The 26235-nt window shown below is 36.4% G+C and overlaps 3 protein-coding genes across 4 annotated transcripts in view; 1 reads left to right on the top strand and 2 right to left on the bottom strand.

Moving 5' to 3' along the window:
• Positions 1-1059: 1059 nt before the first annotated feature.
• f5 (coagulation factor V) lies at positions 1060-16819 on the bottom strand. Of its 2 annotated transcripts, XM_083535933.1 has the most exons (25): positions 16617-16819; positions 16044-16123; positions 15837-15959; positions 15065-15277; positions 14736-14894; positions 14410-14631; positions 13318-13483; positions 13064-13244; positions 12831-12927; positions 11012-11217; positions 10748-10898; positions 10457-10669; positions 6764-9464; positions 4963-5131; positions 4626-4862; positions 4317-4533; positions 4014-4193; positions 3811-3927; positions 3282-3353; positions 3095-3180; positions 2844-2999; positions 2608-2752; positions 1686-1837; positions 1417-1599; positions 1060-1328 (listed from the first exon to the last, which is right to left on the bottom strand). In XM_083535933.1, the coding sequence occupies exons 1-25, from the start codon at positions 16757-16759 to the stop codon at positions 1185-1187; spliced, it is 6513 nt and encodes a 2170-aa protein (XP_083392059.1). In that variant the 5' UTR covers positions 16760-16819; the 3' UTR covers positions 1060-1184. The 2 variants fall into 2 exon arrangements, with proteins under 2 accessions (XP_083392059.1, XP_083392060.1); XM_083535934.1 differs by lacking the exons at positions 1060-1328; positions 1417-1599; positions 1686-1837; positions 2608-2752 and having other exon boundaries at positions 2842-2995.
• Positions 16820-19735: 2916 nt separating this feature from the next.
• On the top strand, positions 19736-25131 carry slc35a5 (solute carrier family 35 member A5). The gene is made up of 7 exons (XM_083535945.1): positions 19736-19851; positions 21298-21478; positions 21593-21691; positions 22030-22163; positions 22264-22331; positions 22517-23300; positions 24103-25131. Exons 2-7 carry the CDS (start codon positions 21319-21321, stop codon positions 24169-24171), a joined length of 1314 nt encoding a protein of 437 aa, XP_083392071.1. The 5' UTR covers positions 19736-19851; positions 21298-21318; the 3' UTR covers positions 24172-25131.
• A 364-nt stretch (positions 25132-25495) lies between these two features.
• Positions 25496-26235, bottom strand: part of ccdc80 (coiled-coil domain containing 80) — an 11829-nt gene continuing 11089 nt past the window's right edge. The window contains exon 7 of the mRNA XM_083535944.1: positions 25496-26121. Within this exon, the coding sequence (XP_083392070.1) occupies positions 25802-26121 (320 nt within the window). The 3' untranslated portion in view covers positions 25496-25801. The remainder of the gene's footprint in view (positions 26122-26235) is intronic.

Raw genomic sequence — 26235 nt, 5'->3', positions numbered from 1 at the left:
CAAAAGTTCCTGGTTCAAGCCCCTGCACCATCAAGTTACCACCAGTGACCCCTTAAGCAAGGCCCATATCGTGGCTGACCCTGTGCTCAGACACCAGCTTTGTAACAAGCTGTGATATGCAAAGAACAAATTTAACTGTACTGTAATGTAAATGTGACAAATATCTCTAAATCTTACATATACATATGTAATATGACATGACATAAACCTCACCTCATTCTCCTATGATAGATGTCATTGCTCAGTGTCACACATCGCTTTTAAAGCCATTGGCCTATGCTAGAACATAATGCTCATTTCAGAAAGCAGAGATGGCAAAAAAACACATCCCTCACTCAAGTAGAAGTACAGATACTCATGTTTTAAAAGACTATTTAAAGGTAAATTATTGACTGCACTTTTTCTCTCAAGTTAAAGTTAAAAAGTTTGAGCTCTGACTTATGTTAAAAGTAGCCATTACTACTACCTGTTTTAGTGTCATGCTGGTAACTGGACCTCATATCATACTAATATATTAAAACAAAATAATTTTACATTTTGGTATCTAATGAATGTATCCAGGCTAATCAACTATCATATAGAACACAAGCAGAGAAAAGATAATGATGATCAGAATGTCTCTGTGCTCAGTCATGTTTACATCACTGACTCCCTCTGTCTCATCCACGTTAACCCAAATACTTCATGTTGCCTTAACTCTGTGGTACATGATAGCCAGGAAATAATACACTAATTGTAGGTTAAAAAAGCCGTGCAAGGACAAGAAATAGGTTGATGGGCTGAAAACAGCATGCTAAGAGAAGAAAAAGATATTGATCATGTTACCAAATAGATTAAAACTAAAGTAACGAGAATGGTTTGAAAATGTAAGAAGTATAAAGTACAGATATTTGTGTCAAAAATCTAATGAGTAAAAGTAAAAAGTGAAAAAGAATAATAAATTGTAGTAAAGTACTGATACCATAAAAATCTACAGTAACGAAATATTTGTACTTCGTTACTTCCCATCTCTGTCAGAGGCATTAGGTTCATGTGCTCCTATATCACAGAAAAAAATACTTTTTGTTGCATTCATAATTTTAATACAGAATCAGTGTTATTAGATACAATATTAGATACAAATATTATATAATGAATATCCAAAACGTTTGGATTTTAAACAAAAGAAATTTCACTTGTCATTATTAAAAATCACATCCCAGGAGTTCAACCCTCATGGTGGCAGCATTCTGCCATTTTGTAGGAAATATTCTGATAAATCTGGAAAATATTGGAGGGTAGATATAATTTTTCACATGGCTATTATTATCAGAGTTTCCCATGTATGTCTGTAAAATAAAGGAGGAAAATATTAAATCAGGTGACTGTAAAATCATGCACCAAAATTTTTTTGATTACCCATGTTTGATGATGTACCTTTGTTTCATAGTCCTCACTGTCTGAGTACTTGTTCCATTTCTTTCCATCATCGCTGTACTCTAAAACATAAGCAGTTACAAACATCTCTGTTTTCAGTGACTTCGCTCCCTGGGTTACAATTCCAGTAATCTTCTTGACATCCTTTAGTTCTATCTGGAGCCATGGCTGTATGTCGTTACTCTGTGGAGGAAAAATAATATCAGAATGTAATTAGTGAATGCATTTATAGTTGGGTGTAATCAAAATATCATTTGTCTGGTAGCTACCTTGGCTTGCCAAGCATTGACCGATCCTTGCCTGTCAAGGCGAGCCAGCGATGGCTGCCACAAGCTAGAATACCAGTAGCTAGCAGCAGAACTGGCTGTGATTTGATTATCACTTATATGTCCACTCTGCATTCCCAAGGGTACAGAACATCCTGCAAACATGCATGTTAGCATGTTTTAGTGACATGCAAAGATAGTGTGTGGCATGTTTTAGTGACATGCAAACATAATCTGTGGTCTATTTTAGCATACTTTTAACATAGTCTATATCATAGTGTATAATCTTTTAGCCATGAGTGATTTCTTAATCACTCATGGCTAAAAGATTATACACAACTGTCTCTCATGACTATGAAAAGTATGCTAAAATAGACCACAGAACAAGAGAGAATAAAATTATTCAATGAATGATTTTGACATCTAACAAGTGGAACTGAACTCTATGCTTACCGGAGGGACTTAACTTTAGAAGCATTATTTTTGCTTGTTTATTCAGACAGAGATTGTTATGGAAAATTGGCTTCACGCATGCTAAGGAAATGTCTGGCAGGCAAAGCCTCACATGAACTGTTTAGTATTATTTATATTAGCAGGTTGTAGTGTTACTCTATTATTCAAAATAGTACTATGGTCTCTCATGCTGCTTTACTTTGCTCTTTTTTAAATGTTTATTATTTTGCTTTACTTTGATGCATGTTTATTTTGGAAAATTTTGACCCCAAGCCTGAACTGAGGAGCATCACAGGTTCAATTAAACAGTTTAGGCCATATTGAAAGTGAAAGTGAATATGTAAAGGAGAGTGAGTTGGATAACATATCATTGTGCAGTTTACAGTATGTTAGTCCTTGATTATAGCATATTTGAGCTGTGTGTATTTACTGTTCTTAAAATAGAAGTGCTGCAGGAATATTTCACACCTACCATCTAACTCACATCCAAAGAATTCCATGCGAACTGTTGGATGATTATATGAATGTGAGGGGTAAAGCCTCACATACCGGCTAATAATAGGTGGGAAAAATACATTCTCCTTCACTTCATGGGCTTCCCTATTGCCTTCAAAAGTCTTGGGAAGTGTAAAAGAAAAGAGGCAAAATGAGAACTTACAAATGAAGATCTTTGCTATGTATTGTAGTATAAATTAAGCAGTCAATTGCCTTTTTCGAAGTTTTGCTGTCTCCCTTATACCAACTCCATCTTTTGCGGTCTGTACTGTAGAAGATGGTGTAGTTCATAACAAAGTTAGATGTGAAGAGTTGTTTGGCTCCCTGTGTAGCTATTTTACTGATCACCACCGGCCGTTGGAAGTCTACCTGGACAGCAGGACCAATTACCTTCTTTTAACTTCTTTGTAATAGGTTGCAATAAATGAGATAATAATTTGTGGACTGCCATTAGGTGATGATACCTGGATCCACTGGTCTGGCTTTGTTGTACTCCATGCATTGTATTTTCCTCCATTGTACAGTCTGGCCAAATTGGGAAGCCAATAGCCTTAAATATAAAATTAATTTATATTGAATTGTTAACCATGGTTACTGTTAAACAATCTAAGTCATGTCAAATATTATATCTGACTAGAGATATGATTATACCTCTAGAGTCTGATGCTGTTATTTGACTGTCTTTAATAGCTCCAGAAGTCAAACCAAGTGGGTGATCACATACTGTAAAACAAAAAGAATACATTTGCAATCTAGTGACAGGAGGAATTTGACAAAGATTTCATTAATGTATTAATTCAAAAACCCAGTTCACTGCATTCAAACAGTGTGATGTACTGGATGAGTTAGTTGTACTTTTTTCTCTTCATGTATGGACATCTGCTCACAGCACTCATCTATTTGGATCTCACTGTTTATCAACAAAACCATAGATAGATAGATAGATAGATAGATAGATAGATAGATAGATAGATAGATAGATAGATAGATAGATAGATAGATAGATAGATAGATAGATAGATAGATAGATAGATAGATAGATAGATAGATAGATAGATAGATAGATAGATAGATAGATAGATAGATAGATAGATAGATAGATAGATAGATAGATAGATAGATAGATAGATAGATAGATAGATAGATAGATAGATAGATAGATAGATAGATAGATAGATACCATTGTCTAGCACTAAAAATAGTGTCTGCATCCCTCTTTGGTGGGAAATTCCAACCTCAGACTCCAACATCCAAAGTCCTGGCTTTGAGGGCCACATCTCTAGAGTTGCAAAACTCCCTGCATAGCAGTAAAAGAAATGCAAAAAGTGTTCATTTACTAATTTCAGCAATGTAAAACAACAAAAAACATGAAAAAATGCAAACCTGGTAAAAGTGGATATACTCCCTGACGATGGGGGTCATTATGCTTGTTGAAGAAGGTTTGGCCATGAAAGTGAATACTGTGGAAGTCTTTAGGAGAGCCCATGTTTATGACATGCCAATTTACCAGCTGATTAGCATACATGCGAAGTCCTTTAAGACTGTATATAATTCCATTAATTGCTGAAACAAGAAGACAAAAGACAGCTGTTAAAGTATGTGTCTAGTAATTTAATACGTTTCTGTTAAGCCTTAGGGATTTTAAGAAATTCAGCAACAAAAACACTAATAGTTTGAATAAAATACCATGAAATTTGATATTGTCTTTGAAATTTGGATCCATTGTTGCTTTTTTGTTTGTCTTTTTGAGAATCTCGCAGTTTTCTTTAAAGTACCAGCTCTTGTTCTCATCAAATATCATAAAAAGTAACATAAATTCTTGTGTGTCCACTGGATTTTTAGCCAGGGTGCCTGTTTTGCAAATTAAAAGAGGCCCAATAAGTCCAGAATGGATGTCTAGCTCCTGCATAAAATAAAAAAAATAAAATAAAAAACAACTTAATGGTAAAAATACTTTATATGGTAGCAATAAGGCAGTGCCATATTTGAACTTACAGGATTCACACCAGAGTAGTAGGTCCATATTCTGCAGTCAGATTCACCATTTAATGGCCCCACTTTGTTATTTACTGTCCAAATATATGTAAAAGTTGTATTGGGTTGAACAGCATCATCATACTTGTACCAATAAGGTGAATTATCATCATAATTCAGCCCCTCCATATTTTTGCTGTATGACACACCATTTGCATGCAATGAGTATGGGCGGCTGGCAAGATTCCTGAACACTATCTATAGTGAAAAACAGGTTTTTTTTTAGATTTTAATGTAGTTTTGAATAATCTCCTTGTAGTGGAAAGTGCAAACTCCTTATTCAGTTAGCAGATCTTACATATATGGTTTCATCCACTTCAGCCTTAATGACTGGACCCATGATGCCAAGATGCTCTTCAACTTCTCCTCGAAAGTCTGGGGTTGTAAAGGAGCTGTCCAAATATGACCTGAACAACACTTTCTTGAACAGAGTTTGCCTCTCCTTCACCGAGGCTTTATCTTCCCTCCTTCAAAGAGAAACAGCTAGTCACTCACCCAAAAGAACCATTAAATATGACGCTTGTAAAAGGTAGGTTTGGGGACATCCATCCATCCATCCATCCATCCATCCATCCATCCCCCTCTCTCTCTCTCTCTCTCTCTCTCTCTCTCTCTCTCTCTCTCTCTCTCTCTCTTATATATACACAGTGAGGAAAATAAGTATTTGAACACCCTGCTATTTTGCAAGTTCTCCCACTTAGAAATCATGAAGGGGTCTGAAATTGTCATTGTAGGTGCATGTCCACTGTGAGAGACATAATCTAAAAAAAAAAATCCAGAAATCACAATATATGATTTTTGTATGATACAGCTGCAAATAAGTATTTGAACACCTGAGAAAGTCAATGTTAATATTTGGTACAGTAGCCTTTGTTTGCAATTACAGAGGTCAAACGTTTCCTGTAGTTTTTTTTCCCCAGGTTTGCACACACTGCAGGAGGGATTTTGGCCCACTCCTCCACACAGATCTTCTGTAGATCAGTCAGGTTTCTGGCCTGTCGCTGAGAAACACGGAGTTTGAGCTCCCTCCAAAGATTCTCTATTGGGTTTAGGTCTGGAGACTGGCTAGGCCACGCCAGAACCTTGATATGCTTCTTACAGAGCCACTCCTTGGTTATCCTGGCTGCTTGCTTCGGGTCATTGTCATGTTGGAAGACCCAGCCCCGACCCATCTTTAATGCTCTAACTGAGGGAAGGAGGTTGTTCCCCAAAATCTCGCAATACATGGCCCCGGTCATCCTCTCCTTAATACAGTGCAGTCGCCCTTTGTTTGTTTTAAGTTTGCCAATAACCATTTGGATGATCCAGAGGAGTCATGGGAGAAAGTGATGTGGTCAGATGAGACCAAAAAACTTTTGGGTCATAATTCCACTAAACGTGTTTGGAGGAAGAAGAATGATGAGTACCATCCAATGAACACCATCCCTACTGTGAAGCATGGGGGTGGTAGCATTATGCTTTGGGGGTGTTTTTTTGCACATGGGACAGGGCGTATGCACTGTATTAAGGAGAGGATGACCAGGGCCATGTATTGCGAGATTTTGGGGAACAACCTACTTCCCTCAGTTAGAGCATTGAAGATGGGTCGAGGCTGGGTCTTCCAACATGACAATGACCCGAAGCACACAGCCAGGATAACCAAGGAGTGGCTCTGTAAGAAGCATATCAAGGTTCTGGCGTGGCCTAGCCAGTCTCCAGACCTAAACCCAATAGAGAATCTTTGGAGGGAGCTCAAACTCTGTTTTTCAGCGACAGGCCAGAAACCTGACTGATCTAGAGAAGATCTGTGTGGAGGAGTGGCCAAAATCCCTCCTGCAGTGTGAGAGAGAGAGAGAGAGAGAGAGAGAGAGAGAGAGAGAGAGAGAGAGAGAGAGAGAAATATTATATATATATATATATATATATATATATATATTTCTATATATACAACTGCCCTTTACAGTGGGCATAATTGGCACACTTGGTGGATGACTAAATACTTTTTGCCCCACTGTGTGTGTGTGTATATATATATATATATTTAAGTATAAGTATAAGTAGTTAAAAAAACTATTATATGTTACTGTTTGTGAATCTAAAAGAGGTGAAATATTTATTACCTTTGTCCATAGCCTGCATAATCCCAGTTAACCTCTTCAGCAGTAATGAAGTAGACCCTGGATTTGCTGCCAGCCATTTGTAAGGAATATTTGTTTATCTCATCATGCACATCAGTTTCTGTTTGAGGTGGTTTACCATATGGGTCTTTGTATCTAACACATTCATAGTCTTCTTTATCCTCATAAGTGGTCTCACCAAATTCCTGCTCGCCATGAGGAACATATATTTCATAGTCATTGAAGTCATTCCTAGGAATGCCTATGACTATGGCTTTTGGCATCATGTCTTCTTCATTAAAGTTTGGCTTGGTAGTCCTTGGTGTTAACTGAGAAGGAGCAAAGCCACGTGGGGAGAAGCCTCGAGGAGAGATGTCACTACGAGCTTGGGGTTTGTAGTCCTTTCTCTTTTTTGTCTTCATGCCATACCCTTTACTTGGTGTCACCCTTCGAAGATGTATTTTTTTCTTCTCTTCTTTTGCACTGTTTGGATTCTTGTCTGTTATATATTTGTTCATGTGATCTGGGAACTCTATTGGCACAAGCTCATGTTTGCCATCATAGCTCCAGTTTTTTGCTTGTGTATCCAAAGGAGTGGTTAAAATGACCATAGTGTTGTTGCTGTCTTTTAAATAGATGACAACATCATCAAGACTCTGTTCAGCATCTGGTGTAACCTGCTTGGAACTGCTGTTTGACAGTAAGATGTTAGTGTGGGAGGAATTCCTTTCTGTAGATGAATGGTTGAAAATAACGGAAGAAAAGGAAGTATTTTTAATGCTTTCTGAATCAAACTCTTCTGAAGATGTCCAGGGGTGGCTGACATTTGGGTTAATTTTTTCATTATGTGTATTGTCAATGAAAGGAACTCTGGAAGAGAATGTAACATTCTGAGGCAAGTTTGATTTCTCTGTGCTTTCACTTCGAAAGTGTGTCTCAGTATCATACATTGTGTTGTTGGAAATACTGGAGTCTGGTTTAGTGCTGTTAGTTCCTTGAACATCTGGGTATGGTTGGTCGTGGTTGCTAGTAAGCTCTCTAAATTTATCAAGGGTACTTTCTATTTCTTTATTTTCTATATTTTCCTGTACTAAAAATTTACTTGTGTTCACTTGTGTGCCATTTAGTTTTTTGTCTTTTTCTAATGAAAATTCAAAGTAAACTTTGGTGTCATTTAAATCTTTATCTTCCTTGAGTAAAAATGTGTAGTTCTCTTGTGTGCCATTTAACTCTTTATCTTCTTTAAGTGAAAATTGATAGTCCACTTGGGTGGCATTTAATTCCACTTGGGTGCCATTTATATCTTTATCTTCCTTGAGTGAAGATTCATAGTCCAATTGGGTGCCATTTAAATCTTTATTCTTTTTTAGTGAAAATTGATAGCCAATTTGAGTGCCATTCTTTTCCACTTGGGTGGCATTTAAATCTGTATCTTCTTTGAGTGAAAATTTATAGTCCAATTGGGTGCCATTTAAATCTTTATTCTTCTTGAGTGAAAATTGATAGTCCATTTGAGTGCCATTTAATTCCACTTGGGTGCCATTTAAATCTTTATCTTCCTTGAGTGAAAATTCATAGTCCATTCGAGTGCCATTTAATTCCACTTGGGTGCCATTTAAATCTTTATCTTCCTTGAGTGAAAATTCATAGTCCATTCGAGTGCCATTCAATTTCACTTGGGTGCCATTTAAATCTTTATCTTCCTTGAGTGAAAATTCATAGTCCTTTCGAGTGCCATTTAATACTTTGTTTTCCTCAGGTACTAATTCGTGGTCCATTTGGGTGCCATTTAACTCTTTACCTTCCTCAAGTGAAAAGTCATAGTCCACTTGGGTGGCATTTAATTCCTGATTGACCTTTACTGTAGTGGTTTGAGTGGTATTGTTCAACATTTCCAAAATAGGGAGTTCTGTGGGTGAGATGCTATATTTAACTAAATGCTCATGGCTATTTGTTTCTGTTTGTTCTTCATTATCCAACAGCACAAACTCTTTGATATCATTAACATCTGTAATGCTAATACGAGAGTTATGAGCAGGTACATTGTAAATAAATGTGTTGTCCCTTGATGTGTCATTGTCATCTTCCAGCTCCACAGAGGTCAGCATAACCACTTCTAGGGTATGTATTTCTGTCACATTCCCTTTAGAAATATGTGATGTTTGGGTTGATAGCAATGGCCTTATAATTTCTTCTACTAATGATGTATTGTGTCTGTTTTCTGAGCTGATTTCACTGTCAATATTTTGTGGAAGTGAGGCATTATTGGGATTAATGGTGATAGTTTCACTGATTGTGGAGTTAGTTAGAGTCAGCTGCAGAGATGATATGATCGATGACTCTGTTGTATTTTCATTTTGAAATGCTTTTGCAGTAAGATTGTTTTCGATCAGATCTGAGAGGGTTAACAGTTCCATATCATTTTTACTTGAATTTTTAATTGACCTTATTCCAAGAATCATGGCATAATCATCAGTATCTGAATCAGCATCCACAGTTAGGATTGGAATTTTTGATTTCTCCTTTTGTAACCCAGTCTCATTTACAGGTTCCCACTTAATGAAGGTCTCTGTTGCCATATCATCAAAGTCATCATAATACTGATTGTCCACTACATAATCCCTAAAGCATTCAACGTCCTGAAACTTCACTCTTAATCCTTTTTGGGTTTCATGTGTGTTCAAAGATGCCATTAACCAAATTCCTTAAAAATAAAAATAGAGGGGGTAAGTAGAAGTGTAAACATTAATAGTAAATTACTATAAATTTTTTATAACACCACAAATCCAAAAAGGTTGGGACACTAAGTTAAATGTAAACAAAAACAGAATGCAACATTTTGCGAATATTATAAACCAATATGTTATTCACAATAAAACAAACAAAAAAACATCAAATGTTGAAACCAAGAGTATAACATTTTAATGAATTTTTTAATTGATGACTGCAACAGGTTTTAAAAAAGATTTTAACAGAGCCATGTGTACCACTATATAGCATCACGTCTTCTGTCCATATACATCTGAGAACTGAGGAGACCTATTACAGAAGATTTGGGAGAGGAATGCATCTGTTTCAGGATTCTAGCTGCTTAACGGTTCTGGGTGTCCTTAACTGTATGTTTTGTTTTATGATGCTCTAAATGTTTTAAAATGGTAAATGGTCTAGACTGCAGGTAGGCCAATTCTGGTCCTAAACTCTTCTACTACAAAGTCATGCTTTGTCTTGCTCATATATATAAATATATATCCCTTTAAAAAAAGCATTTTCTGTATTCGAGCATTTGTATATCCTGCATTGATAGAGCCTTTCCGAACATGCAAGCTGCCCATTCCACAGGCATTACTGCAATTCCATACCATCAGAGAAGCGACATTTTGAACTGAGTGCTGATAACAAGCCAGATGGTCCCTCTCATCTTTAGTCCGGATTACATGGTGTCAATGGTTTCCAAAAAGAAATAAATATTTAGATTCATCTGATCAAGCCATCAAGTTTAAAATTACCTTATTGTTCCTTAAAATGGCACATTTTCTCAGTTTAAACAGTTTAAATGGTTGCTATGTTCTATTGTAAATAAAATATGGGCTTATAAGATTTGCAAATCATTGCATTCTGCTGTTATTTACATTTTACACAGTGTCCCAACGTTTGTGGAATTAGAGTTGTAATGTTAAATATATGAGGCATACTGACCAACATTAGCCATATTCATTGAGATTGTTTCTCCTGTCATGGGGAACAGACTGAGGATGTCCTCCTCTCTGTTGTTCAGCTCAAATGTGTGTCCATAAAATGTGGCTGTTTGGATGTCATCTTGTTCACCAACACTAGACACATGCCAAGTTGCAATCTCACCGTTGCAGAACCCCAGGATTTGGCCGCTTTCATACACATAACCGTTAATTGCTGTGAAAGATAATTAAATTATGATGAATAAATAAGTTGATCAAAATGCTTGCTTACTATGCATACAAATCTACTCACTGTGCATAACATTTGAGTTATAGAACTCTGGGTCATCTGGTTTTACCACTTTTGGTTCCCCACAGTATGTGAGGATGTTCTCATTTATGTACCAACTTTTATTTTCATCAAAAACTGCAAACATAGCATGCTGCTCCTTGTCTGCTCTCAGCTGAAAAATGGAGCAACCATTTTGTAAGCAACACAGTATCAGTTGAATCAATAATGGTTGTCACTTGAGAGAAAACTTACTTACAAAAATTGAATACAACTAGAATAAATTACCTGAACATTCCTTGTACTAAGGGACTGACTTTTGCAGATAAGAAGTGGCCCAACAAGACCTGATGCAATGTCTCGTGGAATGTCAACTGCACTATGGTACATCCTGGTGAGACACCTTGAATCACTGGGTAATGGTTCATCTTCCTCAATGACTCGCCATACATACGTATAAGTCTCCCCTGGTTGCACAGCATGGCTCTGTTGCCCTTTCAGATTATACAAGCCATTCATAATAGTCTTATCATTTTTGAAAATAAAAAAAATATTATATCTTCCTGAATGCGTGTATAAAGAAAATTTTAACTGATTTAAAATGAACCTAGAGTATCTCACAAAAGTGAGTACACCACTCACATTTCAGCAACCATTTTATTATATCTACTCATGGGACAATACTATAGAAATTCAACTTGGATATATGTTAGAGTAGTCAATGTGCAGCCTGTACAGGAGTACAGATACTGTCCTCTGAAAATAACTCAACATATCAACATACAAACATTATTGTCAAAATAGCTGGCAACAAAAGTGAGTACACCCTAAGTGATAACAGGTTCATATTATATATATATATATATATATATATATATATATATATATATATATATATATATATATATATATATATATATATATATATATATATATATATATATATATATATAATATGTGCCCACTTAAAAAGATGAGAGAAGCCTGTAATTTTCATCATAGGTACATTCAACTATGAGAGACGAAATGAGAAAATAAAATCCTGAAAATCACATTTTCTGGTTTTTAAAGAATTTATTTGCAAATGATGGTGGAAAATAAGTATTTGGTCACCTACAAAAGTCCATCTCAAAACTTTGTGATATACCCTTTGTTGGCAATGACAGAGATCAAACGTTTTTTGTACTGTTCTGTACAGCATAGTGTGTTACTGATGGTAGCCTTTGTTACTTTGGTCCTAGCTCTCTGCAGGTGTTTCACTAGGTCCCCTCGTGTGGTTCTGGGATTTTTGCTCACCGTTCTTGTGATTCTTTTGACCCCACGGGGTGAGATCTTGCATGTAGCCCCAGATTGAGGGAGATTATCAGTGGTCTTGTATGTCTTCCATTTTCTAATAATTGCTCCCACAGTTGATTTCTTCACACCAAGCTGCTTACCTATTGCAGATTCAGTTTTCCCAGCCTCGTGCAGGGCTACAATTTTGTTTCTGGTGTCCTTTGACAGCTTGGCCATAGTGGAGATTGGAGTCTGACTGTTTGAGGTTGTCGACAGGAGTCTTTTATACTGATAACGAGTTCAAACAGGTGCTATTAATACAGGTAACAAGTGAAGGACAGAAGAGCTACAGGTTTGTTAAAGAGCCAGAAATCTTGCTTTTTTTTTTAGGTGACCAAATACTTATTTTCCACCATAATTTGCAAATAAATAAAAAAATCAGACAATGTGATTTTCTGGATTTTTTTTTCTCATATTGTCTCTCATAGTTGAAGTGTACCTATGATGAAAATTACAGGCCTCTCTCATCTTTTTAAGTGGGAGAACTTTTGGTGTACACAATTGGTGGCTGACTAAATACTTTTTTGCCCCACTGTATATACAGTATGTGTATATATATATATATATATATATATATATATATATATATATATATATATATATATATATATATATATATATATATATATATATATTTATAATGATGTTGTCAAGAAATAAAAAACTAAACAAAACTGTAATTTAATTACATTAGTAAATGAAACATGAATAAGAAATTACTCAAATAACTTTTATTTCTACTTGAATTTTTAAATGGTGAACTTTTACTAACCTCCCTCAGGGTAATTGGCTCCCTCTGCAGCTTTATCAATAGTTAATCCATGAGGATAAATACTGTATGGACGTGATGCTTTGTTTTTGAACACAATCTGTAAACAAAGACAAACAGATTAGCATAATTATTTATTATTAGAAAGGTCACCAGTCTACATGACCAAAACAGTAGTTAAAAACAGAATATTTTTTTTTATAATATTGTATTTCTGCTGGATTTTTTATATATACCTTTATTATGTCTCGGATCTGTGCTCTGATCACGGGACCAAGAATTCCCAACTCCATTTTTCTTTGTTTCTCTTCTGCCCTTTCTTTAAATGATTCATCGGTATACTGGGTGAATACAGCTTTTTTATATTTCTTACCAATCCTTTCTGAACCCTGTTTTAAGTATGTGGATCGAAAATTCCTGTGTGAGAAGTAACAAGTTATATGTGAGTGCAATGGCGATGGGTAATTGTTTTATAGTGATTGGTGTGTACCTGTCCACATTATCTGGCAAATTTGGTGCATAGTCCCAAATGATCTCCTCAGCTGCGATGTAGTAAATCCATTCTTGACTTTCTCGCTTTTGTTGCATAGTGAGCTTACGCTTTGGTGCAGTAAACTCTTCACATGTATTAACAGTCAGAAAACCATGCATGCCAGCTGAAATCAGTTGAGAAAGAGTAGTTAATTTCTTGTTATATTTATATTGTAAAGGTGTGATTTTTAATAATAAAAGGGTTTGTTTAATAGGAGCTAATCACTTGAAATTGGAGTGACTGTACTGGAGTGATCTGTAAAAGCTCTACACACTAATTAAAATAATAGATCATAGATAATCCCAGCTAGATCACTTCTGATATACAATAAACAGAATTCAAGTGAATAAAACAAATCATCAATCAGGCAAAATGTGTTTTGGTTAGATAAGATTTATTGGGCATAATTCTAAACAATAAGCTTGCTACAAAAACAAGACAGCTTATTACCTTAAACCCAAGAGAAGCCTGTTGGGGGAGTGTCATGTTATAGAGCTGCTTTTTTTTTTTTTTACTAGGGCACTGACACTAAAGCTGTAGTCAAGAGGGAATTGTGGATGAATCTCTAAACAAATACCATTTTATTTGGGCATAAAACCAGCAAGACTTTGCTTAACAGCTGAAGCTAAAGAAAGAATGTAACCTTCCAGTTCACCACCCAGCACAAAACTAATTTATAAAAAATCTGTTTTTTTAAATGGGAAAGTCAGAGCCCAGGTCTTGAAAACCAGCAAATGAACATTGCATGAGTTCTCCATAAAATAATTTTTTTTAAACATTTGTGCAAAGAACAGGGGAATAAAATAGCAAAATCAAGATGGGCTAAATTCAAATACCCTTACAATAAAGGACCGTATAGGGGTGCTGTATTACAAGTAAAAGTAGCTTTAGCATAGAATTACTTAAGGGCTGGTGCACACACACATGCAACCAGGTTTTGTTATTCTTTCAATTTTCCTTCCATAAAACATTCCTATTTGGTTTTATTAGAATTTTGTTGGTTGCTAAATAACCTTTTATCAACTGGATTGTTGTCTCACTCGGCCTTACCTTCCAAATGTTTGCTAATGTGAGATGAGAGAAGCCAGCGACCAGGGTAAATGGCCCCCATCTCTGCACTGGTAGCTGTGCCACTGATAATGCCAACTGAAGACACCTTGTGTCCATTGTGCTGTAGAACCTGTCCATTGAAGTGGACAGAAAAAAGCTCTGGCTCAGAACTCATACCAATCAAGTGCCAGGATACCTTGGAATGTGCACACATATTAAGACCTGGAATAGATCAAGAGAAATATTTCCAGAGAGCAACAAACTCCTACAAATGATTGATATTACATTGATATTCTCTTACAATTGAAAATAATTAATCAGTTTACCAGGGACAAGGCCATTTGTAAAGCCATTGATTGTGTACTTTACATGCTCCTTAAATGCATTCCCTTTGCTGTACCAGGTGTTGCTTTCATCAAACACCCCAAACAACAAAGAGAATTCCATAAAGAAATGAATCTGCTTTCCAGAATCATCAAGACTGCCTGTGGAGCAAAGGCATACATCACAGGCTGACTGATATCTAGAATAAAAAAACATTATCTGTAACCCGTAGATTGTTTAGTTTTTTTGACCATTAAATTCAAAAAGCTCAGTATTGATGAACTGAATGACATTGTTTATGATAAAAAGGTTAGCAAATAAATAAACATACCATGCTTACAAATGAGCAGTGTACCAATTAGTCCTGTGTTGTAGTCCTTAACAGTATCATTATGTGAGAAATAAATGTATGTAAGGCATGGGGGATCTTTAGCTTGTGGGGCCACCTCTGTAGTCACTTCCCAGTAGTATGTGTGCTCTTTGCCAGGAAATATAACATCATCCTCTTTCTCAAACATGGACGTGTTGTCAAAGTACAAAGATCCTAAGGGATTAAAGATTTGCAGAAATAAATGTTAATGTTTTGCTTTCTGTGTATTTAGCAAAGCGTCAGGAACAAAAAAAAGCAACAAACAATCTTTTATTTTTTACCTTTTTTTCCTTTTAGCAATTTGTTTACTCAGTTAAGCAAATAACAATTTAATACCTGAGAGTTGGCCATATTATGGTGGATAAATTATTTATCTTTTTTTTTCACTGCAATTATTTTTACACATTAAGAAGACAATATTCATTTGAGCAACAAAAAAATAATCATTAAATAATTAAAACAGAGTATTGAATTAGTATTAGTATTTTAGTATTAAGGTATTTTAGTCTTCATTTTGGACTTAGGTACAGCCTGTGGTTAATATGTATGACAAAGATAAACACTTTAGTTTGTTTACTCAACTGTACAAACTGGCACTGAAAACATGTACACTTTTCTTAGCAATATTTTTCTATTTTAATGTTGCACATATTTCTATATACACTGACTGACTATAGCTAGCATAATGTTTCTATCTATTCATGTTATACATTTAAGATATTGGTATTCTAACCTTCAGACTGTTTTCCATACGCAACCCCATGTGGATGGATACTACAGGGATGATCTGCCATGTTCCTAAACGTGACAATTATGGTGTCACCAACTTGACCACGGAGTGTGGGTCCCAGCAGCCCTGAAAACATTTTTTTTGCAAATAATGACTAAATTAATGCACATTTAAATAAGAACTGCCACCTTATGCAAGTAACTTGAATACCTGACCATGGAGTTGTTTTAGCCTCTTGGAAACCTGGGTCATATTCCCTGTACACTGTCTTTTTATAGATGGGACCTTTGCTATAGAACCCCCCCCCAGAAAAGTCAGAGAAGTAATGAAAATTAGTTATTCACTGTCACAATTCAGATTAAGCACATTCAGCACATTCTACCTTACACACAGTCATCAATATTATTATTGACTGTGCTCTAAAAGGCACATACAAAGCAGCTCTGTAAATGATATATTCTTTTGATGTTTACAAACTAATAAAAAATTCTAGCACATATAGCAATTCTATTTCATATTTAATATAATAATATTTTTGTACATACTTTTTTTTTTTTACATTTATTTAAATACATTTCTAGATTATTAATGGTATATATCAAAACAAAAATGTTTTATTTGATAGCAGTTTTAAATTACATTATTTGGGTTCTAATATTAATAATAAAGATAAAAATGGGTAAAAACCGATCCAAAATGGATTCAGTATCACACAGACATGAAAAATAATTCATGACTGAATTTAAAACTATCTTGGCATATTTACAGATAATAGTAAAATACCTTTCAGTCCCATTCGCTGTATAATCCCAGTTAATGTTAACAGCAGCAATGTAATAGTGTCTCTCCACTGCTGTTGCACACTGACTCAGAAAAAACAATAGGGCCAAAAGATACGAAGCATCTGGCCAAAGTGAAAACCTCATATCTATGTCCGGAGCTCCAGGTAAGGAGCGTCTGTTCAAGTGTGCAGTAACTTCTAAACTATCAGTAAAGATTAGCTTTATAGATTCACATTCACTCCCACAGAAGCCACACAACTCTTCGCCCCCCCCCCCCCCCCAACACACACTATTAGGCAATAATCCATGTTCTCTCATTCTTACAAATCTTGCAAAATGGCAACTCTTAATCATGATTTGTATATGTAATAAGTGTTTAGGTAAAACTATGGTTCACTGAATAGTATAATTAAAACAATATATATAAGTACTTAAGTATATATAAGTGTGACCATTTTGTAAATCTAAAATTCAGACAAGTTTTCACAAGAAGAACAAGGTCAGTGCTTTCGAAGCAAACAGGAACCTAAAATGCCTGTTAAATCTATTAAGATCATTACAGTTATTAAGTAAATCTGCATTCCCAGAATTACATCTACATTAACTGTATCACATCAAAGAAACACAACACAACACAACAACAACAACAACAGCAAAATTAACATGAACTTAAACATTAAAATCAACATTAACTTACAATAACTTAATTTAAACACTGGAATGACAAATAAAATAAAAAAATGTTAATAAATTAGATATATCTTTTATAAATGTTTAAGTGCAAACACTCCCAGACAGCCATTTAACCAAAGAACACACTGTCTGTTCTTACAATTGTGTGCTGGAATGTTACAGGGGCTGATGTTCATCTGACCATAGTGGTAAAAGATGCTTAAAAGAAGCTTAGAAGGGTCTTTTGTTTGTTTGTTTGTATTGTAGAATAGCTAAACTTTAGCTCAATTATAATTTTTTTGTTATAATAAACTTAAACAAACCCGATTCCAAAAAACTTGGGACACTGTACAAATTGTGAATAAAAAAGGAATGCAATAATTTACAAATCTTATAAACTTATATTTTATTCACAATAGAATATAGATAACATATCAAATGTGGAAAGTGAGAAAATTTGAAATAATTTTGGATTTCATGAGCGCTACACATTCCAAAAAAGTTGGGACAGGTAGCAATAAGAGGCCAGAAAAGTTAAATGTACATATAAGGAACAGCTAAAACACAATTTGCAACTTATTAAGTCAATTGGCAACATGATTGGGTATAAAAAGAGCCTCTCAGAGTGGCAGTGTCTCTCAGAGTCAAGATGGGCAGAACATAACCAATTCCCCCAATGCTGCAGCGAAAAATAGTGGAGCAATATCAGAAAGGAGTTTCTCAGAGAAAAATTGCAGAGTTTGAAGTTATCATAATCTATAGTGCATAATATCATCCAAAGATTCAGAGAATCTGGAACAATCTCTGTGCATATGGGTCAAGGCCGGAAAAACCATACTGGATTCGAGCCCCTTAGACGGCACTGCATCACATACAGGAATGCTACTGTAATGGAAATCATAGTGGGCTCAGGAATACTTCCAGAAAATATTGTCGGTGAACACAATCCACCATGCCATTCGCCGTTGCCGGCTAAAACTCTATAGGTCAAGAAAAGAAGCCATATCTAAACATGATCCAGAAGCGCAGGCATTTTTTCTGGGCCAAAGCTCATTTAAAATGGACTGTGGCAAAATGGAAGACTGTTCTGTGGTCAGACGAATCAAAGTTCTTTTGGGAAAACTGGGACACCATGTCATCCGGACTAAAGAGGATAGGGACAACCCATGTTGTTATCAGCGCTTAGTTCAGAAGCCTGCATCTCTGATGATATGGGGTTGCATCAGTGCATGTGGCATGGGCAGCTTACACATCTTTCTACATCTAGAAAGGCACCATCAATGCTGAAAGGTATATCCAAGTTCTAGAACAACATATGCTCCCATCCAGACGTCGTCTCTTTAAGGGAAGACCTTGCATTTTCCAACATCACAATGCCAGACCACATACTGCATCAATCACAACATCATGGCTGCGTAGAAGAAGGATCTGAAATGGCCAGCCTGCAGTCCAGATCTTTCACCCATAGAAAACATTTGGCACATCATAAAGAGAAAGATGCGACAAAGAAGACCTAAGACAGTTAAGCAACTAGAAACCTGTATTAGACAAGAATGGGACAACATTCCTATTCCTAAACTTGAGCAACTTGTCTCCTCAGTCCCCAGACGTTTGCAGACTGTTATAAAAAGAAGGGGGGATGCCACACAGTGGTAAACTTGGCCTTTTCCCAACTTTTTTGAGATGTGTTGATACCATGAAATTTAAAATCAACTTATTTTTCCTTTAAAATGATACATTTTCTCAGTTTAAACATTTGATATGTCATCTATGTTGTATTCTAAATAAAATATTGACATTTTAAACTTGCATTCTGTTTTTATTCACAATTTGTACAGGTACAGGTAGGCGTCGACTTACGACCACAATTGGGACCGAAAGACCGGTCGTAACACTATTTGGTCGTAAGTAGAGTAGGCTATATGTACAGTACTGTGAAATTATGCCGGAAGCTGGTACGCACTGTCGTACGCCGCGGCTAGCGATTGTGGTCGTAATGATCGTAGTCGAATGGTCGTAAGGTCGTAAATCGACGACTACCTGTAGTTGGTTTGAAAAAGGCAGATATAGAGGACGGGGGTATGGAGACGGATAATCCGCTGTGGCGACCCCTAATGAAGAAGGAGAAGAATGTTAAATTCTAATAAAGTTTTGAAGTAAGGTATCTATCTACTTTTACTTAAGTGTGATTTTCAGATACTCTTTACACCTCTAACCTTATCTGTGGAAAAATGTATAAGGGGTTTAATGTTTATATTATAAGATAAAGCACCTAATGTGTATGGCACAAGTATTTTATTTCCATCATCTCTTGATCTCATTCATCGTGTTGACTAATAAATTAATTAATTATCTCTATGTTTGTGTGATTTGCATTTTAAATAGAGGTGACAATGAGACAAATAACTACAGTTAGAGCCACGTTAGCACGTTTGTAGATTCCGGCCAGGTGAACTGAAACAGGGACTTTAGGCATGAAATGGTGCGCCGCAATGACGCGTGCGCAGTGACGTGTTCGAGAGCCTGACGTCAGAATGGGAAGCGCAGCGTGAACATAGGGACGAGTGGGTTTATAACTAATTTATTTTATTTTCAGTTGCTAGTTCGTTCTACTACATTTTATGGTTGACTTGTCATTGGAAAGGTGGTTGTAGGTGGCGTACCGTGTGTGCGTGTGTGTTGTTACATTAGGAAATCAAAGATTGGCTGATAAGCTAGTCAGCTAATGAATAACACCAATGTAGTAGTAACAGCAGAAGGGACATGATCCATATCACATAGTGCTGCTCAGGACATATACAGTATTTATGATTTCAGAGGGTTGTGTAATTTAATTTTGGGGTTTATGATTTAATAGGAGTCAGGTATTATTTTAGATCGGTCACTTGGTTTGACACCGATGCACAAGTATTGAAGCTCCTGTAGTGCTATTGTGCGAATAACAAACACTACTACATAATAAAGACTATATAGTAGATACCAATTATATAGATCATCTATATACTTCCTCCAGTAGACCTCAAATCTATCACTAGAGCAGATTGTATATGCAGTTGTATTTCTGGGTCCAGTCTTATAGAGTTCTCTCAGCGTGTCATAGTGAACTACAAATGTACAAATACATCTTTTTTGGTCTATCTTCTAGGTGTTATTGCTCATTATAACTTTTTGATCTATCTTATAGGTGTTATTGCTCATTATGATTTATACTTATATATGCTGTCTTTTATCTGAAAAATAAATTGTTTCAGAGTCAGCTATATTTGTCAAGTATGCCTGTGCATTCAAGGAATTTATTTCTGATATAGAGTAATCTAACAGGGCACATAAGACATACAGACTGAACAAGGCTAATACAAACATGATTACACATAACACATCTAAAACACATCTAAATGACCAAGCACACATACAGCCAAGGTAAAAAGTGAAATTATAGTGCATTTATTGTCCAGGTAGTTTACAAGAATATGCAAGTAGGAAATAAAGTAGGAGATGGAGGTAGTGTAGTAGTTATTGCACACAGTAGGAGACTGAGGCAGTGTAGTAGTAAAAGGTCTAGTGTATATTGGGGTAATGGGAGGTGTTTAAATTATTTTTGGCTACTGGGGGGGGGGGGGGGAAAGCTATTATGAAGTCTGGCAGACCTTGTTTTGATCTGTCTTTATCACCTGCCAGTGGGACTGCGTATGAACAAACTGTATGCGGGGTGTGAGGAACAAGTTGGTCCCCATGATACACAAAGTCGACCTAATTTATGTCTGAAGTTGAAGATTGTCCCCCCCAATTGGGTGGCAGAACCAGACAGTAATTAATGTACATAGAATGGATTTAAGGGTGGCCCTGTAGAACTGGCACAACAGATCCTTGGGAAGTATTCCTTGGCAGAGAAAAGTACATTTCAGTTGTACTGTGCACTAAGAGCACTTCATATTGGTGAAGTTTAATTACTGATTTAAGCAAAAGCTATTTGGCCATGTGTCTTCATTTGTTACACTTGTTGGATTCAGCCACAGGTCTGTTGCTCCAAAATGGCTCCTTCCTCCTCCACCTCCTCCTGCTGCTGCAGCTGTTGTTCTTCCAGTGCCTGGCTGTGCTCACGCTCCTCTGCCTACACTTTAGTTCTCGGCTTAGTATTCATCACACTAGGAACCAGTCGCATTATTTTGCTGAAGTTCTCTGAAAATGAAGGTAACCTTCAGCTTGTCAAATTGGACTTAATTAAGTTTGTCAGTGTTTTTGTTTTTTGATGTAGTTAAATTGCCTGGTACTAATCAACTTACTTTTACATTGCTTTCTTTGCAGAAAACAAATATGACTTTCACCCTGCCTCTGTGAATTTAATGGCAGAGACCATCAAACTGTTTTTTTGTTTAGTCATGTCAGTGAGAGTCATCATTCGAGGTGAGCCCTGGCTATCAGCCAAACCTACACATCAGTAAAACAAATTCATATCTTTCAACAATTGTTTATACATTTGCACTTTGCTGATCTAAATCAATAACCTTTATTTGCAGTAGATAGAATTATTATAAAACACCTCATTGCTGATTTATTAGCTGACGAGAAACGGTTGGCCACTCATCAGCTTTTTCCAGATATGTAAATGCATAATAAAAAGTAATTTGAAATGGATTTAATGATTCATTTAGTGGATGAGTTAACATCAGTTCTATGGCAGATGTAGGCAATATTTTACTCCACTTTATTAGTTTTTACCTTTTTATGTGTTTGTACTGCAGAAAATCGTTCGTGTAGGGACTTGGGCTGCACCTCAGGTTCCTCATTTTCTGGCTGTTTGAAATGGGCTGTCCCTGCATTTCTCTATTTTCTTGATAACCTCATAATTTTTTATGTGATGACCTACCTCCAGCCTGTAAGTTGATGTACTTATGTATTTGACTTAAAAAAAAAAAAAATTTTATATTTAGACAGTAGAGGTATCATTCTGTTTGTTTGTTTGTTTGTTGGAACAGGCAATGGCTGTATTGTTCTCCAATGTTGTTATTCTCACAACAGCCATTCTGTTCCGGTTTGTTCTGAAGTAAGTGTTAAAAACACAAATGTATTTCCACTCCACATTTTTCATACTTTAATACAACAGAAGCTATTTCTGTTTGCTGCATATTAGTGCAATGTGAACATAGTGTGTTGTGCATGGGGTGTCTTTATCAGACTATGGCATCTTCTCCCTCATTCTCCTGTTGTAAATGCATCTTCACTTTGCAGGAGACATTTGTCCTGGGTGCAGTGGGCCTCCCTGATCATTCTCTTCTTCTCCATCGTGGCCCTGACCATGAACACATGTCCAAACCAGCATGCAGTCAGTTTTCATGGCCTGCATGGGGCGCATGTCTCTGCTCCCTCCAGCAGCTGCTCAAACTCCACCTTGTTGGACATAAAGAAGCACAACCAGAGTGAGACCAGCTGGGCAGAGGGACTGGTCCCGGAGCTCTGGAACAGCCAGCTTGTCCAGCGTTTACGTGGTTTCGGCCTGGGCTATGTCTTGCTGCTTCTTCAGTGCTTTACCTCTGCATTGGCCAACATCTACAATGAAAAGATCCTAAAAGACGGAGAGCAGCTAGCTGAAAGTATTTTTATCCAGAACAGCCGACTGTATGTGTTTGGTGTTGCCTTCAATAGCCTGGCATTGGTGTTGCGTTCCGACTCGCGCACGGTGATGCTGCGCTACGGCTTGTTTCACGGACACAATGCCTACTCGATAGCACTGACCTTTATCACAGCTGCCCTAGGTCTCTCTGTTGCCTTTATCCTTAAGTTCCGTGACAACATGTTCCATGTGCTGACAGGCCAAATCACCACTGTGTTTGTCACAGCCTTGTCATTCTTCCTCTTTAATTTTCGGCCAGAACTAGACTTCTTTCTACAGGCGCCAATTGTTTTACTGGCCATTTTTATATACCACAGCAGCAGTCTGAAGGACCCGGAGTATTTACTGCAGCAAGAGAGGCTCAGGGTCATCAACGGAGAGGTGTTTGAGCGGCATCAAGGGGTAAGGATTCAGTTGCATGTTGAACTTCAAAGAAGGTTTTCAGACCAAGTTTTGACCCAGTTTTGACTTTTTTCTTTGATGGACACTTCTCTCTCAGTTCTCTTAGTTTTTATTTTCATTCTAACCAAAATATAATTTCACTTTAAATTTGTTACGTTGATTATTTTATTGGAAAATATATAGAATGACATAACTATAGTTATTTTAAATTAGCAGTAATAGTTTATTTTCATTCATTCATTTTCTCCCGCTTATCCGTAATTCGGGTCGCGGGGGCAGCAGTCTAAGCAGTTCGCCTTCGACTGCTGCCCAATCCTCACAGCACCGTCCCTTACGATCCCTCCTGCAGGTGGTGAGCCCACGGGAAGGCGGCCCCACGTCACGGGGCTTGAACCCCAGACCTTCCGATCGGCAACCCAGCGCCTTAACCGCTGGAGCCACCACTCCCCCCGTAATAGTTTATTTGGCTAACCAAATTAACCATTATCATTTGTCAATTTGTGTAATGCCACTGGGATTCTTAATTAGGTCCTCTTGTTCTCTGTAGATAATGCCATCTTAAGTGATAATTACTTTAGGAAAAGTGGAAAGAAACATGAAAGATAAAGGAATATTTGATGGTTTGTCCTGGACAGATAAGCAGTGGTCAGTTATTAGGGTGTTTCAAAGTTAGCTTGATCTTAACATTGTGCTTGATGTAGAATAAGATGCATTTTTTTTTTTCATCTCAATAGGTTGTGTACATGTTGTGCATTCATTAAGCTTATATTATTAAGAGCATTTGTATGTTGTTTTTCTTTAGGATGGGGAAGAGTTGGAGAGACTTAATAAGTCTGACACAGATGATGATTCTGAAGAGGAGTCTTTCTGAGCCTACTCTTTCATTCCAGCCTTTATTATGAAGTGTAAATGTAATTATCTTGCAAATTATTTGTCAATGTGCCTGTATTTATAGTGCTCTTATGACAATATGTATTGAAAATTTTTTTGGGTGTGTGGGGGGCATTGATTATAATAGTGCAAATGTTTGATGCAGTTTGATACTTGCAAACTTTCTAAAATGCCATTGTCATGTCAGGGTTCCTGGTGTTCTGAGAATGAGCCAAACTCAGTTATATTGTGTTCAGTTGTGTCTCCTTTCTATTGTTAGATATGATAGCATTGTCTGACAAATTGTGTATAGAAACTCAGTCTGCTGTAAGAAATTATAAACATACTTCACCACACAGCGGTATGAGTTCCTTATAAATGGGCTAAAGAATAGAGATAGAATGAAAGTGGCCTAAATAATATATGTATATTATGGTATTTTAAGTTTGTGTATGCGGTGTTGTATTTCATATGTGATCACTTTAAAATGTCAGGTCTCTGATATGGCTGAATAAAATATCTGAAAAGAAAATGTATTGAAGAAAATCTTAAAAAATGTTCCTGAGAAATGCAAAGAAGTCTAGCAGAGTGGTGTTGGTCACACACACGTTTTGTAGCCACATTTCTGTTATCAATGTTCTTGACAGTGTTCTTATTTTAAATGACCAAGAAATTTATTTGGAATGTTATTGGCTACTTAATTCATGCAACCAGCATGCATCAATTCATCTTTATTAGGAACAGTTCAGTATTATGTTAGCACAATTGAATCTGCTTAATCCTGTGTATTTGATTTATAAAATTAATTTAAAAGTTGAAACAAATACTTACAAAAAATTTAGCATTTTGTTTTCACTTTAGTTATAAAGTAAATTGGATTTTTGAAGTGTCATTACTGCAGAATATACTGTATGTAATATTTTGACTATAAAATAAACTTTTTTAAAGTAAGAATCAGGGATATACTTGTGTCTGTGTAGTTTTTTTTTTTTTACTGGGTAAGCATGCCAGTAGGTTAACTGGCTTGGCAAAGTTAATTAAATTAAGTGTAAATGTGTGTGAATGGAGGCCTGGGATGGACCTATATTACATCCAGGTTGTAGTCACTTCTAGATTAATTGTGGCCCTGATAAGGATAAAGGAGCTACTAATAACACAGTGAATGAATGAGTGAGTTTAAGGAAAGGGTGGTTTAGATTAATCTCAGTTAAAGTTATTAGGCCTTAATACATGAGAACAGAAACGAAAAACCACACAGACTGCTTATCTAAGAGGAACAATCAAAGGATAATATAAAAAATATATATAAAATGTAGTGTGGGATGTTAATGGCCAAGAGCTGTTTATTAACATCATTATAAATAAGGACACAGTGTATATGTATGTGACCCTGAAGAATATTATTCAGAATATAAATCAAAAATGTATCAGCATTTATCTACAAACTGTTATGCCATTGGCTGAAAAACATATCATCAGGCAGGGCGAGATGATAAACCCATATAAGAAATACAACAATTCAAACGATAATGAAAAAAAGAGGAAGTATGGTGTATGGCCTCTGACACTGAAATTCAGTTCATTGGAAAATACAGACCATTCTGGATGGCTCACACACTGACTTATAGCCTTTAGTAACCATATCCTTCATGATATCCCTCCTGGTAGCCATTGTGGTAACCATGGTGGTAGCCATAGGAACCATACTCGTCTTCAGGGCAGCGCATGCCCAGGCTCTGCTGGATGGCCATCTCCTGCCTACGTAGCTGCATGGAGTCGATAAGATCATAAATGTTGGCCATGGACCACATTGGTGATGGGTACCATGATTTCACATTGCCATCCTTGCCCACCAGCAACATGGAGAAATATTCAGGGCTGATCTGGAAGTAATTTCTGATGTCCCTCACTAGTGTTGCTGACAAGCCCTCACGGTCCACCGTTGCACTGCCTGGAACATGCATATTTAAATCTTATGTTTAATTTCATGGTAAAATTATACTGTTAGGTTACAGTGATGTATCTTGGCTAATTGACAGGCTATGCTACCTTAATATAGCCACTT

The sequence above is a fragment of the Silurus aristotelis genome, assembly GCF_946808225.1.
Source record: "Silurus aristotelis genome assembly, chromosome: 3".
Taxonomy (NCBI): Eukaryota; Metazoa; Chordata; class Actinopteri; order Siluriformes; family Siluridae; genus Silurus; species Silurus aristotelis.
This window is presented reverse-complemented; position numbering and strand designations above follow the sequence as displayed.

Coding starts and splice junctions, on each gene's coding strand:
- slc35a5 (XM_083535945.1), top strand. CDS start 21,319: ATGGCTCCTTCCTCCTCCACCTCCTCCTGCTGCTGCAGCTGTTGTTCT. Junction 22,164..22,263: donor TGATGACCTACCTCCAGCCT/GTAAGTTGATGT, acceptor TTGTTGGAACAG/GCAATGGCTGTATTGTTCTC. Junction 23,301..24,102: donor TGTTTGAGCGGCATCAAGGG/GTAAGGATTCAG, acceptor GTTTTTCTTTAG/GATGGGGAAGAGTTGGAGAG.
- f5 (XM_083535933.1), bottom strand. CDS start 16,759: ATGAGGTTTTCACTTTGGCCAGATGCTTCGTATCTTTTGGCCCTATTG. Junction 13,484..14,409: donor CATTAGCAAACATTTGGAAG/GTAAGGCCGAGT, acceptor AACTGATTTCAG/CTGGCATGCATGGTTTTCTG. Junction 4,863..4,962: donor AAGTGGATGAAACCATATAT/GTAAGATCTGCT, acceptor TTTTCACTATAG/ATAGTGTTCAGGAATCTTGC.